We start from the raw sequence: 17219 nt of genomic DNA on the forward strand, positions 1-17219 counted from the left end.
GGATAATCTTACATTTGTGATTATTTTTATTATTTATTTATTAGTTTTTGTTTAAGTACTATCGTGACTGAGTTTTCAGTTGACAACAGTATCGGGTTTCTATAATTGTTCTTCAGGAAGAAATTCGCTAAAAAAATAAAGAATAAAATAGTTGACATATAAATATGTTTTAATTATTTCGCCGACTGTCCTTTTAGTACGAGAGCCGATGGCAACTTTTGCTTTTATGAAGATGAAAGTTTGTAGTTACTATTTGTTATCCCACTATCGTAATATAAATACCAGAAGGAGACTGTACAAAAGTCGATTGCTTGGGTACCTCTGTCCCATTCGTGTTTCTACTGTAAAGCTGTTGTGTTTGCATGCCTGTGTTTCGGGCTTATATTCAGCAGTAGACAGTTGGAAGGCTGATATAATGATGTTGATAATGAAATTGCCTATTTAATTATAATTATATATATATATATATATATATATATATATATATATATATATATATATATATATATATATATATATATTTTTTTTATACAACTTAGAATGACAAATAAGCTGACGGCCCACCTGATGGAAAGTGGTAACCGTCGCCTATAGACATGAGCAGTACCATGGACATAACAGAGTATACTGTTTCGTACATGGGAGGTATACCCTGATACCTCCATGCGTTACCATTCCGGAGGACTCATGTATTATTCCTCCGTACCCCGTAAATTTACTGCCATATCCCACCCTTCAAAATAAAACAAAGCAAAGCAAGCAAAAATCCTAAAATTCAAAATTAAAGGATTTAAAAATAAAACAAAAATTAAAATTTTACAATTTATTCATTTTCGTATACCGCAGTCAAGGTATGTTGAAGACATCGACAAAACATTTTTAAGTACAAACAACTTTTTTTTTTAATACAAAGACGGTACTCAGTCAGATCGTAAAAATCGTAAAGTTATCTAAAATATGTAAACATTAAATGAGTATAATAAACATGCGTAAAGCTGCGTTCAGACTGCGAGCGCTCCAGCGGCGAGACCTATCGCGTAAAATTTATTTACATGATTGTCAACGCGAAATATTTTTATTTTATGTAATTTCATAAAATATTTAAATTATACGAGTGAAATAATAATTTAAAATGTACAATAAGTAGCAAGGCATATATAAATTCAGTCAGTTACCAACGTTTCATTATGATCTAGACAGATGAGGGCCACTGAGGTCGATTCTGGGGCACCATTCTTTAAACCTATCTCTGAAATTAAAATTTCAATTTGAGATATCAAATTTTAAATTAAAGATGAATACGAATTAAACTTCTAATAGATGTAAGTCAAAATAGTTTCATCATCATCATCACAGATATTATCTGTCTACTGTTAAACGTAGGCTTCCCCTATAGAACGTCATAAGGGACGATCCTGAGCCACTTGAATCCATTCTGTGATGCTTTTGAGGTTGTAACTCCATTCAGTGTGTGTGTGTGTGTGTGTGTGTGAGTAGGGGAGAGAGGGCTAGGGCCCTCAATGTAGGCACTGAGTTTGCTCGTACGGGGTCGCCACTCAAGAATTTTTCGTCGCCATCGGTTGTTGTTTATATCAAAAGTAAAATAGTTTATGATAGTACTTTTGTGAAACCGTAAAAATAGTTTTTTGAAGTAAAATATTAATTTTAGAAACACTTTTAGAGATTGACGTCTCAGAATCGATCCCATTTTTTGTTCCTGCACAAAATTTCCACTCAGTTTCCCTTATAGAAGATAAGGGAAACTGAGTGGAAATTTTGAATTTGAAGCTAATGTCCCACTGACATTTTCAACTGACTCCATGTAAATTTGCCTTTATATTTTATTTAATAATTAAATTTATCATTTCTATTGCAGGCAGTCTGAACGCAGCTTATGAAAATAACTTATTTATATAAATAATATGTATTACATCTAAATGGTAATGGCACAAGATGATTTAAAGTCATAAAAAAAATGGCAAGATGGAGAAATGACTATAAATGACAATTTATAAACAATTAAAAATATTAATTCATAATATATTTAAGGTGATTTCTATTACTAACAGATATTTCAATAATTTATTATAGTTTTAGTTCTTATTAAAATAAACTCATGACTCGTTTGAGCATTTCTCGTTACTGCCAGTAGTGTTAGAACTAATAATTTTAATAATATAACCATTATTTTGTCGCTATGAACATCAATTTCGTTTACTTCTGCCTCACGAATCACTAAAGCTGTCAAACTCAATGATATGTCGATTAATAAATAAATTAAAGTCAAATGAAATGAAACGAACTATTATATATTTTAGCGACTGGAGATCTTTTTGCACCAACCATTTGGATTAAATGCTTGTCTGTCGACAACTTTATATGGCAGTTCTCACACGATGGTGGAGTGAAGCATACGGCCCGCCTGATGGTGAACGGTCACCGTAATCCAAAGACTGCTTCTATATTTATTCTACTGTCATATAAGATAATGCCGATATGATCATATCTTAAGGATCACAATGTAAGTCAATATTATATATTATCATAGATATATGATCCTAGAAGTATGACAAATATTCACCCATGATCTTATATTACATATTACAACAAGTTAGCATAAATTATAAATTCTTTTGTAAAAAAAAACAGCTGTAGTATACCTAATTTTACCAATAATTTTTTTTCCTCAGCATATTGATATTCTTACATTATATAGATAGAGCATCGAGCCTCAAAAACGGGTCAACTTTTTGTCAGCTAATTGTCAAATTAGCTGACTCGTTTTTTTATCAGTGTTCTATATACTTATGCACACAATGTATCTTGACGTATCTATATTTAATTATTAAATAAATAAAATGAATTTTTACTCATTAAAAAGATGCAAAAATTATAAAACAAAATAAATATAGAAGTTATAAAGGAATCACTCATAACTAACTATTTATCACGCAAAATTGTATGAAAAAGTTGACCCGTTTTTCTCGAAGCATTTGTATGGAGACACTCTATCTATATAAGTGCTTATTTTAATATACCAATGAGTCAATAATGGGACCAATTCTGAAGCGACATTCCTCTAAACTTATATTTTAATTTAATAAGTTGATAATTTCATGCAATTGCTGTTCTGTGGACCAGGAAAATTATATTTTTAATTCTATTAAAAAATTTGTTCATACTGGACCTTACAATAAAGATTTTACTTCGATATAGACAATTGAAATTTCAATTTTAGAAAGAAGAAAAAAAGAAGAAAAACTTTATTTCATAAAATATATGACAACTCCCAGACAGGGGTTAAAAATGATTAAAAATTATAATAAAGAAACTACACAAAAAAAAATATGTAAAGAAAGAGAGACCTTACCAGAGGGAGACTTTGTACAAAAGTCGCTTTTGCTTGGCCATCTCTGTCCCATTCGTATTTCTACCGTGAAGTAGTTGTGTTTGCATGGCTGTGTTTCGGTTTGAAACGGTACAGAGGAATCCCCAGAACACCTGAGTCTCCAGGATTGGTAACGCATAAGGAGTATCATGGACGAAACAGTATACTCTGATATGTCCAAGGTACTGCTCATGTGTATAGGCGACAGTAACCACTCTCCATCAGGTGTACCGTTAGCTATAGATTAATATGATATGATATATTTGATATAGATTTAGACAGATGGCGCTTCAGAATCGACCCCAATATAAAAATAAATATATAAAGTTGTCGAATAACAAACTTTCTATACGTCAATTGCACGTCTAAGGCACATGTTCCGCAAAATGCAACAACTAAATCAGTCCCATATAAATAAATATATATATTTATTTAAAAACTATATTAAAAATTCGGGATTACAACTTACAACCATTTTGTATTAGGATTATATAAAGACAAGTCATGTTAACTTTACAACTTGAAGGGTTAAAACGCTTTGGTAATGGTGGTAGATAGTCGCGGACTCGCGGAGGCGGTCACTGGAAACAATAGTTTTAGAATTTAGGTCACAATATTTTTTTAAATTGTGTCCTACAAAAATAGACTTCAATTTATGACAAAATCAATTATTTTGATCTAAATACTAAACTGCTGAACCGATTTTGATAAAATTTTAATACACCTATCTGTAAGTATATCTTTTTAATTAAAAAAAATAATTGTCTAATATCGGCTTATAACTGACGGAGTTATGTGGTAATAAACATAAAACAGAAAAGATTTTGTTTTACAAAAAAAAATCGACTTCTATTTATGATAAAATCAGTTATTTTGATTTAAAAACTAAACAACTGAACCGATTTTGATAAAATTTCTATGAGAAAAATTTGTAAGTATATCCTTTCAGATAAAACTGTTGAACATAAGCCTCCCCCATAAGTTACCATAAGGAACGATCCTGAGCCACTCGCATACATTGAGTCGTTGTAACGCATTTGAGGTCGTCGCACCATCTAGTTGGTGGGTCGTCCTACACTGCGTCTGCCTCTACGGGGTTACCACTCAACTTTGTTCTTCCCCATCGGTTATCGTATAATGTACTCACCACGAATCTATTAACTTTAGGCACGAAGGTTTTCGTGACGCTCGTCTGCTGAACTTTCATATTCTCGAATTTCTCCCGAAGACTGAAACGATGGTAATCAGGTTGAACAAACAACTATGTATGTGATGCCTATTTAAAGGGGGGGGGGATGGGGGGGGGGGGAGTGTTAGTACAAATACCAGCGGTGCCATTGCTAGCAATATATTTACTGAGCAAAGCCTATTACTCACTAAACGATTACTTGAATGACGAGTGTGCATGGCAATAGTTGTTCATGCACTGAATTTTCATTTAATGTTAGACATAGACACCTATATAAATATACATTGTAAATAAACTGGCTTTAAAAAAAAAAAAAGTAATTCAATTGAGTTTCTTGCCAGTTCTTCTCAATTGGATCTATATACCGAACTGGACGGTAGGGTAAATATAAAATTATAATGTAAAAATTTGACGTTCATAAGCGGCTAAAATGTCCTACATGAATAAATGATTTTTGAATTTGAATTTGAATTTGAAAAAAAATATATCGTCAGATCAACTTCCGCGCTGTCCTTCCTGGAACCCATTGTAGTAAATAACAAACAGTATGAAAAATCTTGGTATATCTGTAACTATGGCTCTGACTGACATAACTTTATAAGCGTAAATCAATAATAGTAGGTACCCATTTGTATCCCCAAAATTTCATTACTAGAAGCAAAGAAATCGTTAGTAATGGAATTTAGCTTCCCCATTGTTATCAATATACCCCGTCAGGTCGACCTCCTCGCGGTCCCCTCTGGAAACCATCATGCTTAATTTCAGCTGAATTCAGTTTGGGTTACGAATGGGCTAACTGACTTGCCTGGGGGTAAAGGTATTGTTTAATATACCCTATCAGGTTGACCTTTATGCGATTCCCCCTGGATACCATAGCGGTTAATTCTTGTTCAATTGGTCACTATGGGCCAACTGACCTGCCTTCGACCTCACTTGTTACCCTTTACTGGTGCCCCGCCAGTGTATACCGATAGCGCAGGCGGGGTTACCATTCCGTTTTCACCTGTTAAAAAAAACTGACTTCCTTTTTATCTTCATTAATTACCTCCCGGTTACCATCAACCTATACCATTAGCGCAGGTAGAGTCACCATTCCATTGTCACTCACTTGACTATCATATCATCGTCTTTGATGATCTCTGTAGCACATACAACATTATCAGTTAAGGGTTGCAATGAAAACAAACCTCTTGGCGGTCTCCAGCTGCGACTCCCCATCTTCATCTTCATCTCTGGAGTCCCTGGTCTCCCGGAAGTCGTGCTGGAGACGCGAGGCGGGCTGTGAGCGAGGCTCCGACTCGGGCCAGTGCTCGAACCGGTCACGGAAACTGGTCGTGCGGGCCAGTTGCTGCGCCTGAAACAAAATAAAAAAAAAAATATTTTAGTAAATTATTCTAACACCCAAAATCACTGATGAATGCAAAGATATTTCATATATTATGTTTCCATATTTTCATGAAATATCTTTTTCTCAAACATGCTTGGAAATGTGAGCATTATTTTGACAATCTTCTTCCGAGATAAATCAAAATTGCCGTACTGGTCAGATACACGCGGGCAGCGGCCGGCAAAAGTTGTATGAAAATCCATATCTGTCGTGTTTTGCGGCCAAATAAATTACTATGTAAACTCATATTTGTCGTGTAATTTAAAAATAGAATGACCTTTTACTTCGAAACATGGCTACCAAGGGGGTAACTAATAAAAGGTTTTATTTAAATTGCGAACAAAAGAACATTATGGCGCGTGAAAAATTATTATTGTTCGTTATTTATCATTGAACTTAAAATGTAAAATTGTGTTTTTCATTTTCGTGTATTGTTTGAGAAAAGAACTATACAAGCCTTGGCCACAACTAGGCATTGATGGACTCACGTATGTGTGCCTCGGCTGCGCCTCGGCCCACATTTGCACGTTCGTCCATCAATATCTCAGTTGCTGGCCGCTGCAGTAATGTACTTTATATGTTAAAGTCTGTTGAAATTATTATAGAAACTCTCTCTAAAAATTAGTAACAAGTACATTTATTTATTGATAGGATCACTGATTTATAGTTCTTACTGATCACGTTGATTCTCAGTCTCTTAGACACCATTAATCATGGAACGCGCAAGTCTCAAAGTTACCTGTTTGAGTGCCTCGTCCCGCTGCCTCGCCTCCAGGTACAGCCTCCTCCGCTCCTCCTCGCTGTCCTCCTCGTACTCCTCAGAGCTATATTCTTCCTCGGAGGAGTCCACGTGACGGTTGTTTTCCCCAGGCGGTGGGGGAGTAAACCGTTTCAGTGGTTTTGGGCCTGTATTATAAATATGTCTTACTAGAGGGAGACTGTACAAAAGTCGATTGCTTGGGTACTTCTGTCCCATTCGTGTTTCAACCGTGAAGCAGTTGTGTTTGCATGGCTGTATTTCGGTTTGAAGGCTGGGATATGGCGTGAATTTACTGGGTACAGAGGAATAACACCCGAGTCCTCAGGAATGGCAACACATGGGGGGTATCATGGGCGAAACAGTATACTCTGTTAGGTCCATGGTACTGCTCATGTTTATAGGCGACGGTGACCACTTTCCATCAGGTGGATCGTCAGCTTGTTTGCCATTCTAAGTTGTATAAAAAAAACGTTACAAATCTCGCCTTGGTTTCCTTTTATCAACTTAGAAACTGTTTTTGTCGTTCCCTAATCCGGTATGTGCGAGGTGGCACGTTGGAGTCCTGATATAAGTATGACAAATCTCACCCTGGTTCTCCTCCTGCTTGTGCAGCTGCTCTTCCATCTGGCGGAAGACGGATATCATCCTGGAGGCGGTGTGCCTGTCTGCCGCGAGGCCGGTGTCGGCGGCCGGCTCGTCGCTGCGGACCACGCTGGGCTCGTGGTACACCTCGGGTGACGGCGACTTGGCTCGCTAGAATACCACACCCAGGTCAGGTTGCTGGGGTGATAATTGAATGGTAACCCCGCATATCCTATCAGCGAATGGTGAGGATAAAATCAGATCACGATGGGCTACGTGATAAATTCACTAGGTATTAACCATGATAGTTTTCAGGGTGAACCGCGTGGAGGTCGACCTGATAGTGTGTATTGCTAGTTATGAAAAAATTAGACCCCATTATTAACAATCCCTTTCCTACCATGTCATTATCATCCATTATAAAAAAAAATAGTATACACCGACGGGGCACCAGTGACAGATGATAAATGATCCATTTTATTTGTAATGGATGATAAAGAAATGGTAACCCCGCCTGCGTTATCGGTATACGCTGGCGGAGCACCAGTGAGTGATGATAGGTGAAAATGAAAAACCATGTCAGTTAGCCCATTATGATTAATAAATCTGGAATTCAGCACGAAGGTTTCCAGGGGGGACCGCGTGGAGGTCGACCTGATAGGGTATATTGCTAGCAATGGGACTGGTAGCACGCATTACTAAACAACCCCTCCTCCCCTGAGTGATCTATTAACATCATCCAACCACTGCACCAAAATTTGAAGATCTATCTTGGCGCTCGAAACGAGGTCCATTTACCTGGGTCTGCCGGGGCGGCGTCATGCGGAACTCCTTGCGCTTGGTCTCCGGCTTGTACGTCTCGAAGAACTTGAACCGGTCCGAGATGTCTGCCGTCTCTATCTTCACCTCCTCGATCTTGTCCGCCGCGCGGACCACGTCCTTGGGCACGAAGGCCTGACCAAATATTTATTAGAAACATTTATAACGCGTATAAAACTCATTTAATAAAACTTACCAAATTAATAATTCTGGTTTTTTTTTTTTTTATTTATACCACTGAGTTGGCAAACAAGCATACGGCCCACCTGTTAGTAAGCGGTGTCAAACTGTATTTAAATTTTAGATATAAATTTTCTACTTCAATGTATGTGATTATATACACACGTGGTGCTTTGTTTTTTTTATACAACTTAGAATGGCAAACAAGCTGACGGCCCACCTGATGGAAAGTGGTAACTGTCGCCTATAGACATGAGCAGTACCATGGACATAACAGAGTATACTGTTTCGCCCATGATACTCCCATGCGTTGCCATTCCTGAGGACTCACGTGTTATTCCTCTGTACCCTGTAAATTCACGCCATATCCCACCCTTCAAACCGAAACACAGCCATGCAAACACGAAACATGCTTTACGGTTGAAACACGAATGGGACAGGGGTGTCCAAGCAAACAACTTTTGTACAAAGTCTCCCTCTGGTGTTTGTGAGGTAGCGATGCATTCAGAGAGTGTTATATTCCTTGGTACCTTGTAAATATTTTTACTCATACATTTTTAATACTTTGAATTTTAGAGGGGCGTGTCGTGTTATCGTAGACAATCTATACCATCTTTCTTACCACTTTTAACAAAATTTCGTTTCTTTCTCAAAAATTCCATTAAAGGTATGTATAATATTAACATGGATATTAACTAGATAAAATATTACGAAATAAAACAGAAATTTTGAAAAAAGAAAACTATTTTTACTATTTTTTTTGATGGGTGAAAATGGTATGGTAACCCCGCCTGCGCTAAAGGGATACGCTGGCGGAGCACCAGTGAAGGGTGATAGATGAGAATGAAAACAGGCCAGTTAGCCCATCATGATGAATTCATCAGGAATTAACCATGATAGTTTCCAGGGAGAACCGCGAGGAGGTCGACCTGGTTGGGTATATTGCTAGCAATGGGATTCTCAGTCTCCATTACTAACAATCCCTTCCCCCTATTTTTACTATTGGCAGTCCACAGTAATGAAAACTGACAGTCCAACTGAGTTTCCGTTTGAAGGGTGGCATATGGCATGAATTTACAAGATGCAGAGGTATAACACATTAGTCTATATTTAGTACAGCGCAGTTTCAGAGATGGTTTCTTCCACGAACACTCAGGTTATGGAATGAGCTCCCTGTTGAGGTTTCACCAAGAGACTACAGCATGGTGTTTTCTTAAAAAGAGATAAAGAGATTTCTTCTGGGTCGGCAATGCGTGTGTAATGCCCCTGGTATTGCAGGCGTCCAAAGGCTTATATACCGGCGCATCCCCCGAGTGGTAGGGTGAGCACGCCATCCACCCTATCTTGAGAGAGGAGACCTGCTCTTACCATCAAGGGGCGGGTCGCTGCCGTCGGAGATGTGGTGAGTGCGAAAGCGAACCCATGTCTCCGACATATGGCACCTCGAGGGTATATCGTCTGGTTTTTGGTGGGTACACCCCCACCTTACGGGGGGACTCCCACAGTACCCATTCACCTCCCACAAGGTGTATGGGTCTGCATAAAGCATTTTCCAGACGTTAAAAAAAAAAAGGCGTCCAAAGGCTACGGTAACCGCTTACCATCAGGTGAGCCGTATGCTTGTTTGCTACCTCAGTGGTATAAAAAAAACTTACCAGCTCCTTCCGTTTGGGCGGCTCCTGTGGCGGTGGGGATGTAGGCGACACGTTCTTAGCATTGGCGTCGAGCTCCAAGAAGATGGAGCGAGATTTCTTGCCAATACCTGTGCAGAAAATTGATAAGTATTGTTACGTATATAAGGTTGATATTTGCTTAAAGAATAACATGTTGATGTGTATGATGATGACGCAGCCGTTAACTGTCCATTGCTGGACATAGGCCTCTCCCTATTGGGAAGTTTTGCCAGTAGTTGCCATGTTTGGCAAGTGGGTTGACAACTGCAGTTATGTTTTGGTGATATTTTAAGAGGGACACTGTTGTCCATCTCTCGACCACTAAGTTCCTTTAGTCGCCTCTTACGACACCCACGGCCTATTCTACGCCGGGACCACACAGCTATATGTTGACGTGTATACCTCGTTGGGGTGGCCTTAACCCTTTTAGTGCCATTGATTTTTACTAATATCTACTTAAAAATGCCAAAGAAATCTTTGTCGTGCTGACGTCATTTACCCTTGTCTCTAAAAAAAAAGTGTATCTCTTCCAAAAATTATCCAATTTTAATATTTTTTTTACAGCAAGCTAAACAGCGACTGATTTCACGAGCGTGATGGCGCTCGTCGGCACTCAAAGGGATATGACTAAAAGCCATGGGTTTCCAGGACCTTCGTTGAAAAGCGTGCGGTCGTCGATGTCGCGGTGGCGCGGCGGCTGGTTCTCGTCGTTGAAGGCGTGTCCGTTCTCGAAGCGCTGCTTGATGGCACGTGCCCGGTCCGCGTCCAGCTCCAGCTCGCGGCCTACCTTGTCCGCCGACGTCACGCCTGCGCACACAAACACACTAACAGCGCCATCTAGGTTTATACTAGGTGAACAAATAACAAATAATCAACTACTGAAACTAAATGTCAGTTTGTTTGTTTTTTTTTATGCAACTTAGAATGTCAAACAATCTGACGACCCACCTGATAGAAAGTGGTAACCGTCGCCTATAAACATGAGCAGTACCGTGGACGTAACAGTACTGTTTCGCTCATGATACCTTCCATGCGTTGCCATTCTCTCACTCTCAGGTGTTATTCCCCTGTACACAGTAAATTCACGCCATATACCACCCTTCAAACCGAAACACAGCCATGCAAACACAACTGCTTCACGGTTGAAACACGAATGGGACAGAGGTACACAAGCAATCGACTTTTGTACAAAGTCTCCCTCTGGTAACTGTTGTACCATTTTATTACCAGTACGAAATTAAATGAAATATTATAGTTTATTATTTTCTATACCTATCTACCATATCAGGAGGACAGCAAAAATATTGGAAGCTCGTCTGTTCTACCGTCTTCATTTAACATAGATTATAACTATGTAATTGTTGTTTACAATAAAGTATAAATAAATAAATAAAAAAAAAGAAAAAAAAAAACACGACACAAATTTATAGTAAATTATTGTCATTAAACTTTTATGTACATTTTTGTGTAATATCAAACGATCATCATCATTTATCAGTCATTAACTGTCCACTAGGATTTATTAGGATTAACTACATGGGACAGATAAAGGAAACACTAGGCGTCATGTCGTATAGGGAGGTCAAGGATATGGCCTGGTATAGAGCTGGCTGGAGGAAGATGCATGAATTAGTTGCACCGACAAGAGGGAACTCTTAAATGAAAAAAACTGTCCACTGCTGGACATAAGTCACTGCCTATTCGAGAGTTTTGACAATGGGTTGGTAACCGCAGTTAAGCTTTGGAGAAATTTTAAGAGGGACGCTGCTGCCCATAGCTCGCCCTCTCTGAGTCGCCTCTTACGACGCCCACGGGAAACGAAGAGGTCCACACGGAGAATTATTGATGATTATTTACTATTTTGTTGGGTACATGATTTTTTGCGGCTATCAAAGGTCGTGCACTCACCTTGTTCACTTTGCAGGACGGACTGTTCATACATTTCTTTAATTTTAGCTTGCTTGCCCTGGAACAAACGAGACTATGAATATATATATATATATATATATATATATATATATATATATATATATATATATATATATATATATATATATATATATATATATATATTGACATAAATTATATATATATATATATATATATATATATATATATATATATATAAGAGAATACAATGATGAAACAGGCATTCTGAATCATTTTTTATATGTTTTATTCTTTAATAACAAAAAAAAAGGGATGTCTTTAGAGTCGCCAACGCGCGCGTAATGCATATTGCAGGCGTTCATAGGCTACGGTAACCGCTTAGCATCAGGTGAGCCGTATGCTTGTTTGCCACCTCAGTGATATAAAAGAAATCCCGGTCACTCGAAGTTGCGGGCATAAGCTATTTTTTATTAATAAATGTAAGTTTGTATGCTACGATTGCCATTTTAGAATGTTACAAAAAAAAAAAAAATAAAAAAAAATGTGTCGTCACCATGAACAGGCGGCTGCGTATGTTCTGTATCTCCTGCTTGCGCTCCCGGTGCCGCTCGGAGGCCGCGTGCTGGCCGCTCTCGAACTTGCCCACTATCTCGCTCATATTGCAAAACGATACCGGCTGCTCCTTATTCGCTGTGTGCTTGTACGACTTGCGCAGCACGGAGTCTTCGTCTGGACAAACGGTTTTTATTTACAATGCCATACCCTTAGATTATGTAGATAGAGCATCGAGCCTCAAAAATGGGTCAACATTTTGTCAGCTAATTGTCAATTGGCGTGAATTTACTGGGTACAGAGGAATAACACCTGAGTCCTCAGGAATGGCAACGCATGGGGGGTATCATGGGCGAAACAGTATACTCTGTTATGTGCATGGTACTGCTCATGTCTATAGGCGATGATTACCACTTTCCATCAGGTGGACCGTCAGCTTGTTTGCCATTCTAAGTTGTATAAAAAAAAAGAGAACTCTTACAGAGTTAAGCTCTCCTGTTGTACATCTTTATTTAATATATATTATATGTTTGTATGTTTTTGTGTACAATAAAGTATAAATAAATAACGTTACTGTAAGTTTACGTTTACCTTCTTCATCCTCGGGCTCGCTGGAGCTCTCCTCCACTGGTACGCCGTTCAGGTATTCGTCAGATACGCCGATGTCCATGCCCTTTGCTTTAAATCTGAAACCAAATATTCCGTTCGGTTGGTAGGTATTGGTTTATTTACTTAATTTTTCACTATTTAAAGAATAGAAACATATAATATACATTTATATATTCACGTTATTGTACGTATGCATATCTCTCTCTCTTTTCATTTAAGAGTTCTCTTGTCAGTGCAACTAATTCATGCATCTTCCTCCAGCCAGCTCTATCCCAGGCCATATCCTTGACCACCCTATACGACATGACACCTAGTGTTTCTTTTATCTGTCCCATGTAGTTATTCCCCGGACTTCTTTCTTTTTTGCCCTCTATTTTTCCTTCTACTATGCTCTTTAAAAATCGTCATGTCGTATAAGGAGGCCCAGCATTTTGCCTCTTCTGTTCTCTATTGTTTCCATTGATGCTTGTTTGTCATTCACCCTTTTCAGGACTTCTTATATATGCATATCTACATATGTATTTAAAAACGAACAGAGTTTCGTGCCTCTAGTCAAACTGTTTATAATTACTCCTCTCCATCCAAAGGTTGCCTGGAAGAGATCGCTCTTAGCAATAACGCTATCGATGTTTTCTTACTGTAATATTTTCTTGTAATTGTTTGTATTTATAGTAAGTTTGCCGTATATGTTCCGACATAGAATAGGCCACCCTTTCTTTTCCCGTGGAGGGTTCTAAGGGAGGGCGAAGGATGGACAGCAGCATCCCTCTTAAAACATCTCTAAAATCCTAACTGCAGTTGCCAACCCGCCTGTCAAGCGTGGCAATTACTGGCAAAACCCCCCAAGGGGGAGGCTTATGTTCAGCAGTGGACAGTTAAAGGCTGATATGATGATGATGATAATTTCAGAAAAGAGATACGAGGTAATTCAGAAAAGTTCGTTTTCTAAGTTAATTCGATCGGGAATCGAATCCTCATTTACGCAAAGTAACGTGCACACCACTGCATCGGACCACTGCAACGGAGTCCATGATAATTTTATCACTTAAAAAAAAAAGCAAAAACACTAGTTACATTTTAACACAAAAAAAATGTCTCATTCCCAAAAAAAAAAAATACACGAAAATATTTATATTAATTGATTTCACTAGGAAATATTAAAAAAAAAGGTAATTTGCATGCTTTATGTGGTAAAACATAAAGGGTACCTGTATATTGTTTAATTACATACTAATACTTTAGAAAAAAAAATATTTGTTTGAAAAATAATTAAAAAAAAAAAAGAACACAATTTGAACAATAACAAAATCAAAATAAGGGATAACTCCCAAAAATTTATTTTAATTAATAAAAAAAACAAAAATACAAAATGAACAAAAACAATTAACGTGGTGTCGATATACAAAAAAATATAGTAAAATTATAACCTCTTTTGGAAGTTTTAAAAAATAAATTTAATCAAATCTTTTAATGTCTCTATATTGTACGGCAATTCACGGGTAATTTATATATAAAATACTGTATGTGTTAATCTAGAATATGGTCTATCTATGTAATAGATTTCACTAAAATCCGTTCAGCCGTTTAATTGTGATTGTGTAACAAACATCCAATTCACATTTATGGTAATTCTATTATTCAGATACCCTTTTTAATAAACTGTTTTTTTTCTCTCTTAAAACTCTTAATGCACTAAAGAAATGAATAATATTACCAGTATGAACACTACTATTAAAAATAGACACTTCCGTCTGTGTAATTAAGAGGATTTCTTGTTTAATTTAAGTACAATTAATAAAGCTTTGTAACACGTTCAACTTCCTCGAAATACTTCACTATAATGCCATGTTCTTTAAAGTATCAAGACGATATACGCTGTAAAATCTAGCTTATTACCTTAGTATCATAATTTTAAGGTTTATTTTCCATTGAAATTTACTATCGATGCAGAAAAGAAGTTTGTATTTTATAGAAATTTGTTGCTTACGATGTTTCTCGTAATAGGCGACGATAATAGTCGATTCTAATACATTGCCAGTTACCGTGTTATGTGAGTAATGTATCACTAGTCCTTTGATTAGAATTATTTTGTTTAATTCCGCTATCATTAGTATGTATGTGATTGTCAACACTCGAAGATTGATCACCGCTATTACTACCAGATGTTCCATACTCTTCTATGTTAACCATTATTCTCCGACTGTCATTTTGTTCACGCACCTTTTTACAACTAGAATTCAGTTCACGATGGATACCAGGGGGTACCACGTGGAGGTCGACCTGACAGGGTATATTACTAGCAATGGGACTGATAGTCCGTATTATTAATATTCCCCAACCCTACCTAATGTACATTCAAAATTGAAAATAACTACCTAAATTCACTTTTTTGATACCAAAAGTACTATTGTACACGATAAACAAGCAATAATAAAGAAGGATAATATAATCGTAGGGGAAAATAAAGAGTTTTCATTCATTGTTTGTGTTCGTGGTTATTGTGGTCGCGCTGGGTCACTTGTAAACCTGTTTTGCGAATGGATGACAATGCAATTCATTTATATTTTGTACAAGTTTAAATGTAAATCTACCCACGCAATTGATAAACAAGCAACAATAAAGATGGATAATACAATCGTAGGGAAAAATAAGGAGTTTTCATTCATTCATTATAAAGGTCCTTAATTTACGCGGGAAAAGAAATAAGAAAAAATAATGAAAAAAAAAGACGTTCGTTCCAAATAGGATTATTGTCACAAGCGATGTATGAACGTTAAGCAATATTGTTTATTAAGTGCCGAGTATCATGGTACGGGGTGGGATACTTCTCAGGCGTCACAAAAATAGAATATTTGAAATCAACGCTGCCCGTGACGCAAACGGTTACGTGTACGGCGACTCACGCGTTTTGATACTTTAATTTACTTTTTGACTTTATAAAAAGAGATGGCTCTCAAGTCGTTTTCATTAAAAAAAAAATATACTACACATGTTCGCCTTTATTAACTTGAGTTAAAAATTATAGTTTTTCACAAGAAATTTCACAATGGGTTTGTATTTTTTTAGCTAGACTACGCAATCACGTCGCCAATTTTGAGTCGATTTTTGACCAATTGAATCCTTGGATAGATTAATTTTATGTGCATCTTATCTTTCTAGTGACAATGAGATTATAAATAATCATAAAGCCAGGCTTGTCTGTAAGAGATTGCTTTTAGCGATAAGGTCGCCTTTTGTATATGCACATTCTGTATAAATACTACATCTCTTTTGTGCACAATAAATAGTTTATTATTGTATAAAATATTATATATATGTATAAATATCAGTGTTTTGCTCTTGTAGGGCATATCTCTGAGTTGTGACCATTTTTGTGGCACAATGAAGGAAGGGAAAAAAAGGAGATTGTTAGTTTATATATTATTTATTTTTTATTTTCATTCTTTTATCTCTTTTAATAAAATATTATAGTTTAAGAATATAATAAATTATCTATCATTAAAGTTTATTCATTAAAATACAATTTTCTTTCTTTTTTTTTTGCTGCTTTTTTTTTTACTAATTTCATCTGTGTGTTTATATTTATATGTAACTATACAGAAACATCAATATAAAAATTAATCCTACATTTTGTAAGCTTTACATCAATATATTTTTTTTATTTTGGAAATAAAATAACCAAATTTTTTTTTATTTCTCCAACAATACTGTGTTTGTTAAACACATATTTTATTCTAGAAAACATATCAAAATTATGCGATCAAACTATACCACATGTTCGAACATCTCGTCTCTGACATATTAGATTTCTGTACACGATCAATATGAAACAGAGAAAAGACGGAACACGATTTCGTTAAATGACTATTTTAAAACGAGTAAAGACTAGAATTTATTGTCTAGTTTTATTTTAAATAGAAAATTGTTGCCAATTTTAATTCGTTTATTACATAGATATATATATATATATATATGTATGTATGTACAATGTATTTGATTCATTGTTAAAACTTTCGTAAGCACACATTATATTTTTATGTAACAACTACCGGTTTAACTTACGTGTAACTTAGATCGAAAAAGTTCGCGCTGGCGTCACATCCGCTCATAATTAAGGATCATCTATAGATTCTAAAACTAGTTGAGTTTTCTCGATTTAATTACACGTAAGTTAAACCGGTAGTTAGTTA

At 36.5% G+C, this 17219-nt stretch overlaps 1 protein-coding gene across 2 annotated transcripts in view; it reads right to left on the minus strand.

The window, feature by feature from the left end:
- Positions 1-808: 808 nt before the first annotated feature.
- Positions 809-17219, minus strand: part of LOC113511522 (uncharacterized) — a 57788-nt gene continuing 41377 nt past the window's right edge. For both annotated transcript variants that reach the window (XM_052896946.1, XM_052896945.1), the window contains exons 7-17: positions 13012-13106; positions 12422-12597; positions 11887-11944; positions 10630-10785; positions 9961-10067; positions 8105-8260; positions 7312-7477; positions 6704-6870; positions 5765-5931; positions 4536-4617; positions 809-3969 (exon numbers count right to left, since the gene is read on the minus strand). In XM_052896946.1, the coding sequence (XP_052752906.1) occupies positions 3967-3969; positions 4536-4617; positions 5765-5931; positions 6704-6870; positions 7312-7477; positions 8105-8260; positions 9961-10067; positions 10630-10785; positions 11887-11944; positions 12422-12597; positions 13012-13106 (1333 nt within the window). In that variant the 3' untranslated portion in view covers positions 809-3966. The remainder of the gene's footprint in view (positions 3970-4535; positions 4618-5764; positions 5932-6703; positions 6871-7311; positions 7478-8104; positions 8261-9960; positions 10068-10629; positions 10786-11886; positions 11945-12421; positions 12598-13011; positions 13107-17219) is intronic.

This window comes from Galleria mellonella, unplaced genomic scaffold (assembly GCF_026898425.1).
Source record: "Galleria mellonella isolate WM207_F2 unplaced genomic scaffold, CSIRO_AGI_GalMel_v1 utg352, whole genome shotgun sequence".
NCBI classification, from domain to species: domain Eukaryota; kingdom Metazoa; phylum Arthropoda; class Insecta; order Lepidoptera; family Pyralidae; genus Galleria; species Galleria mellonella.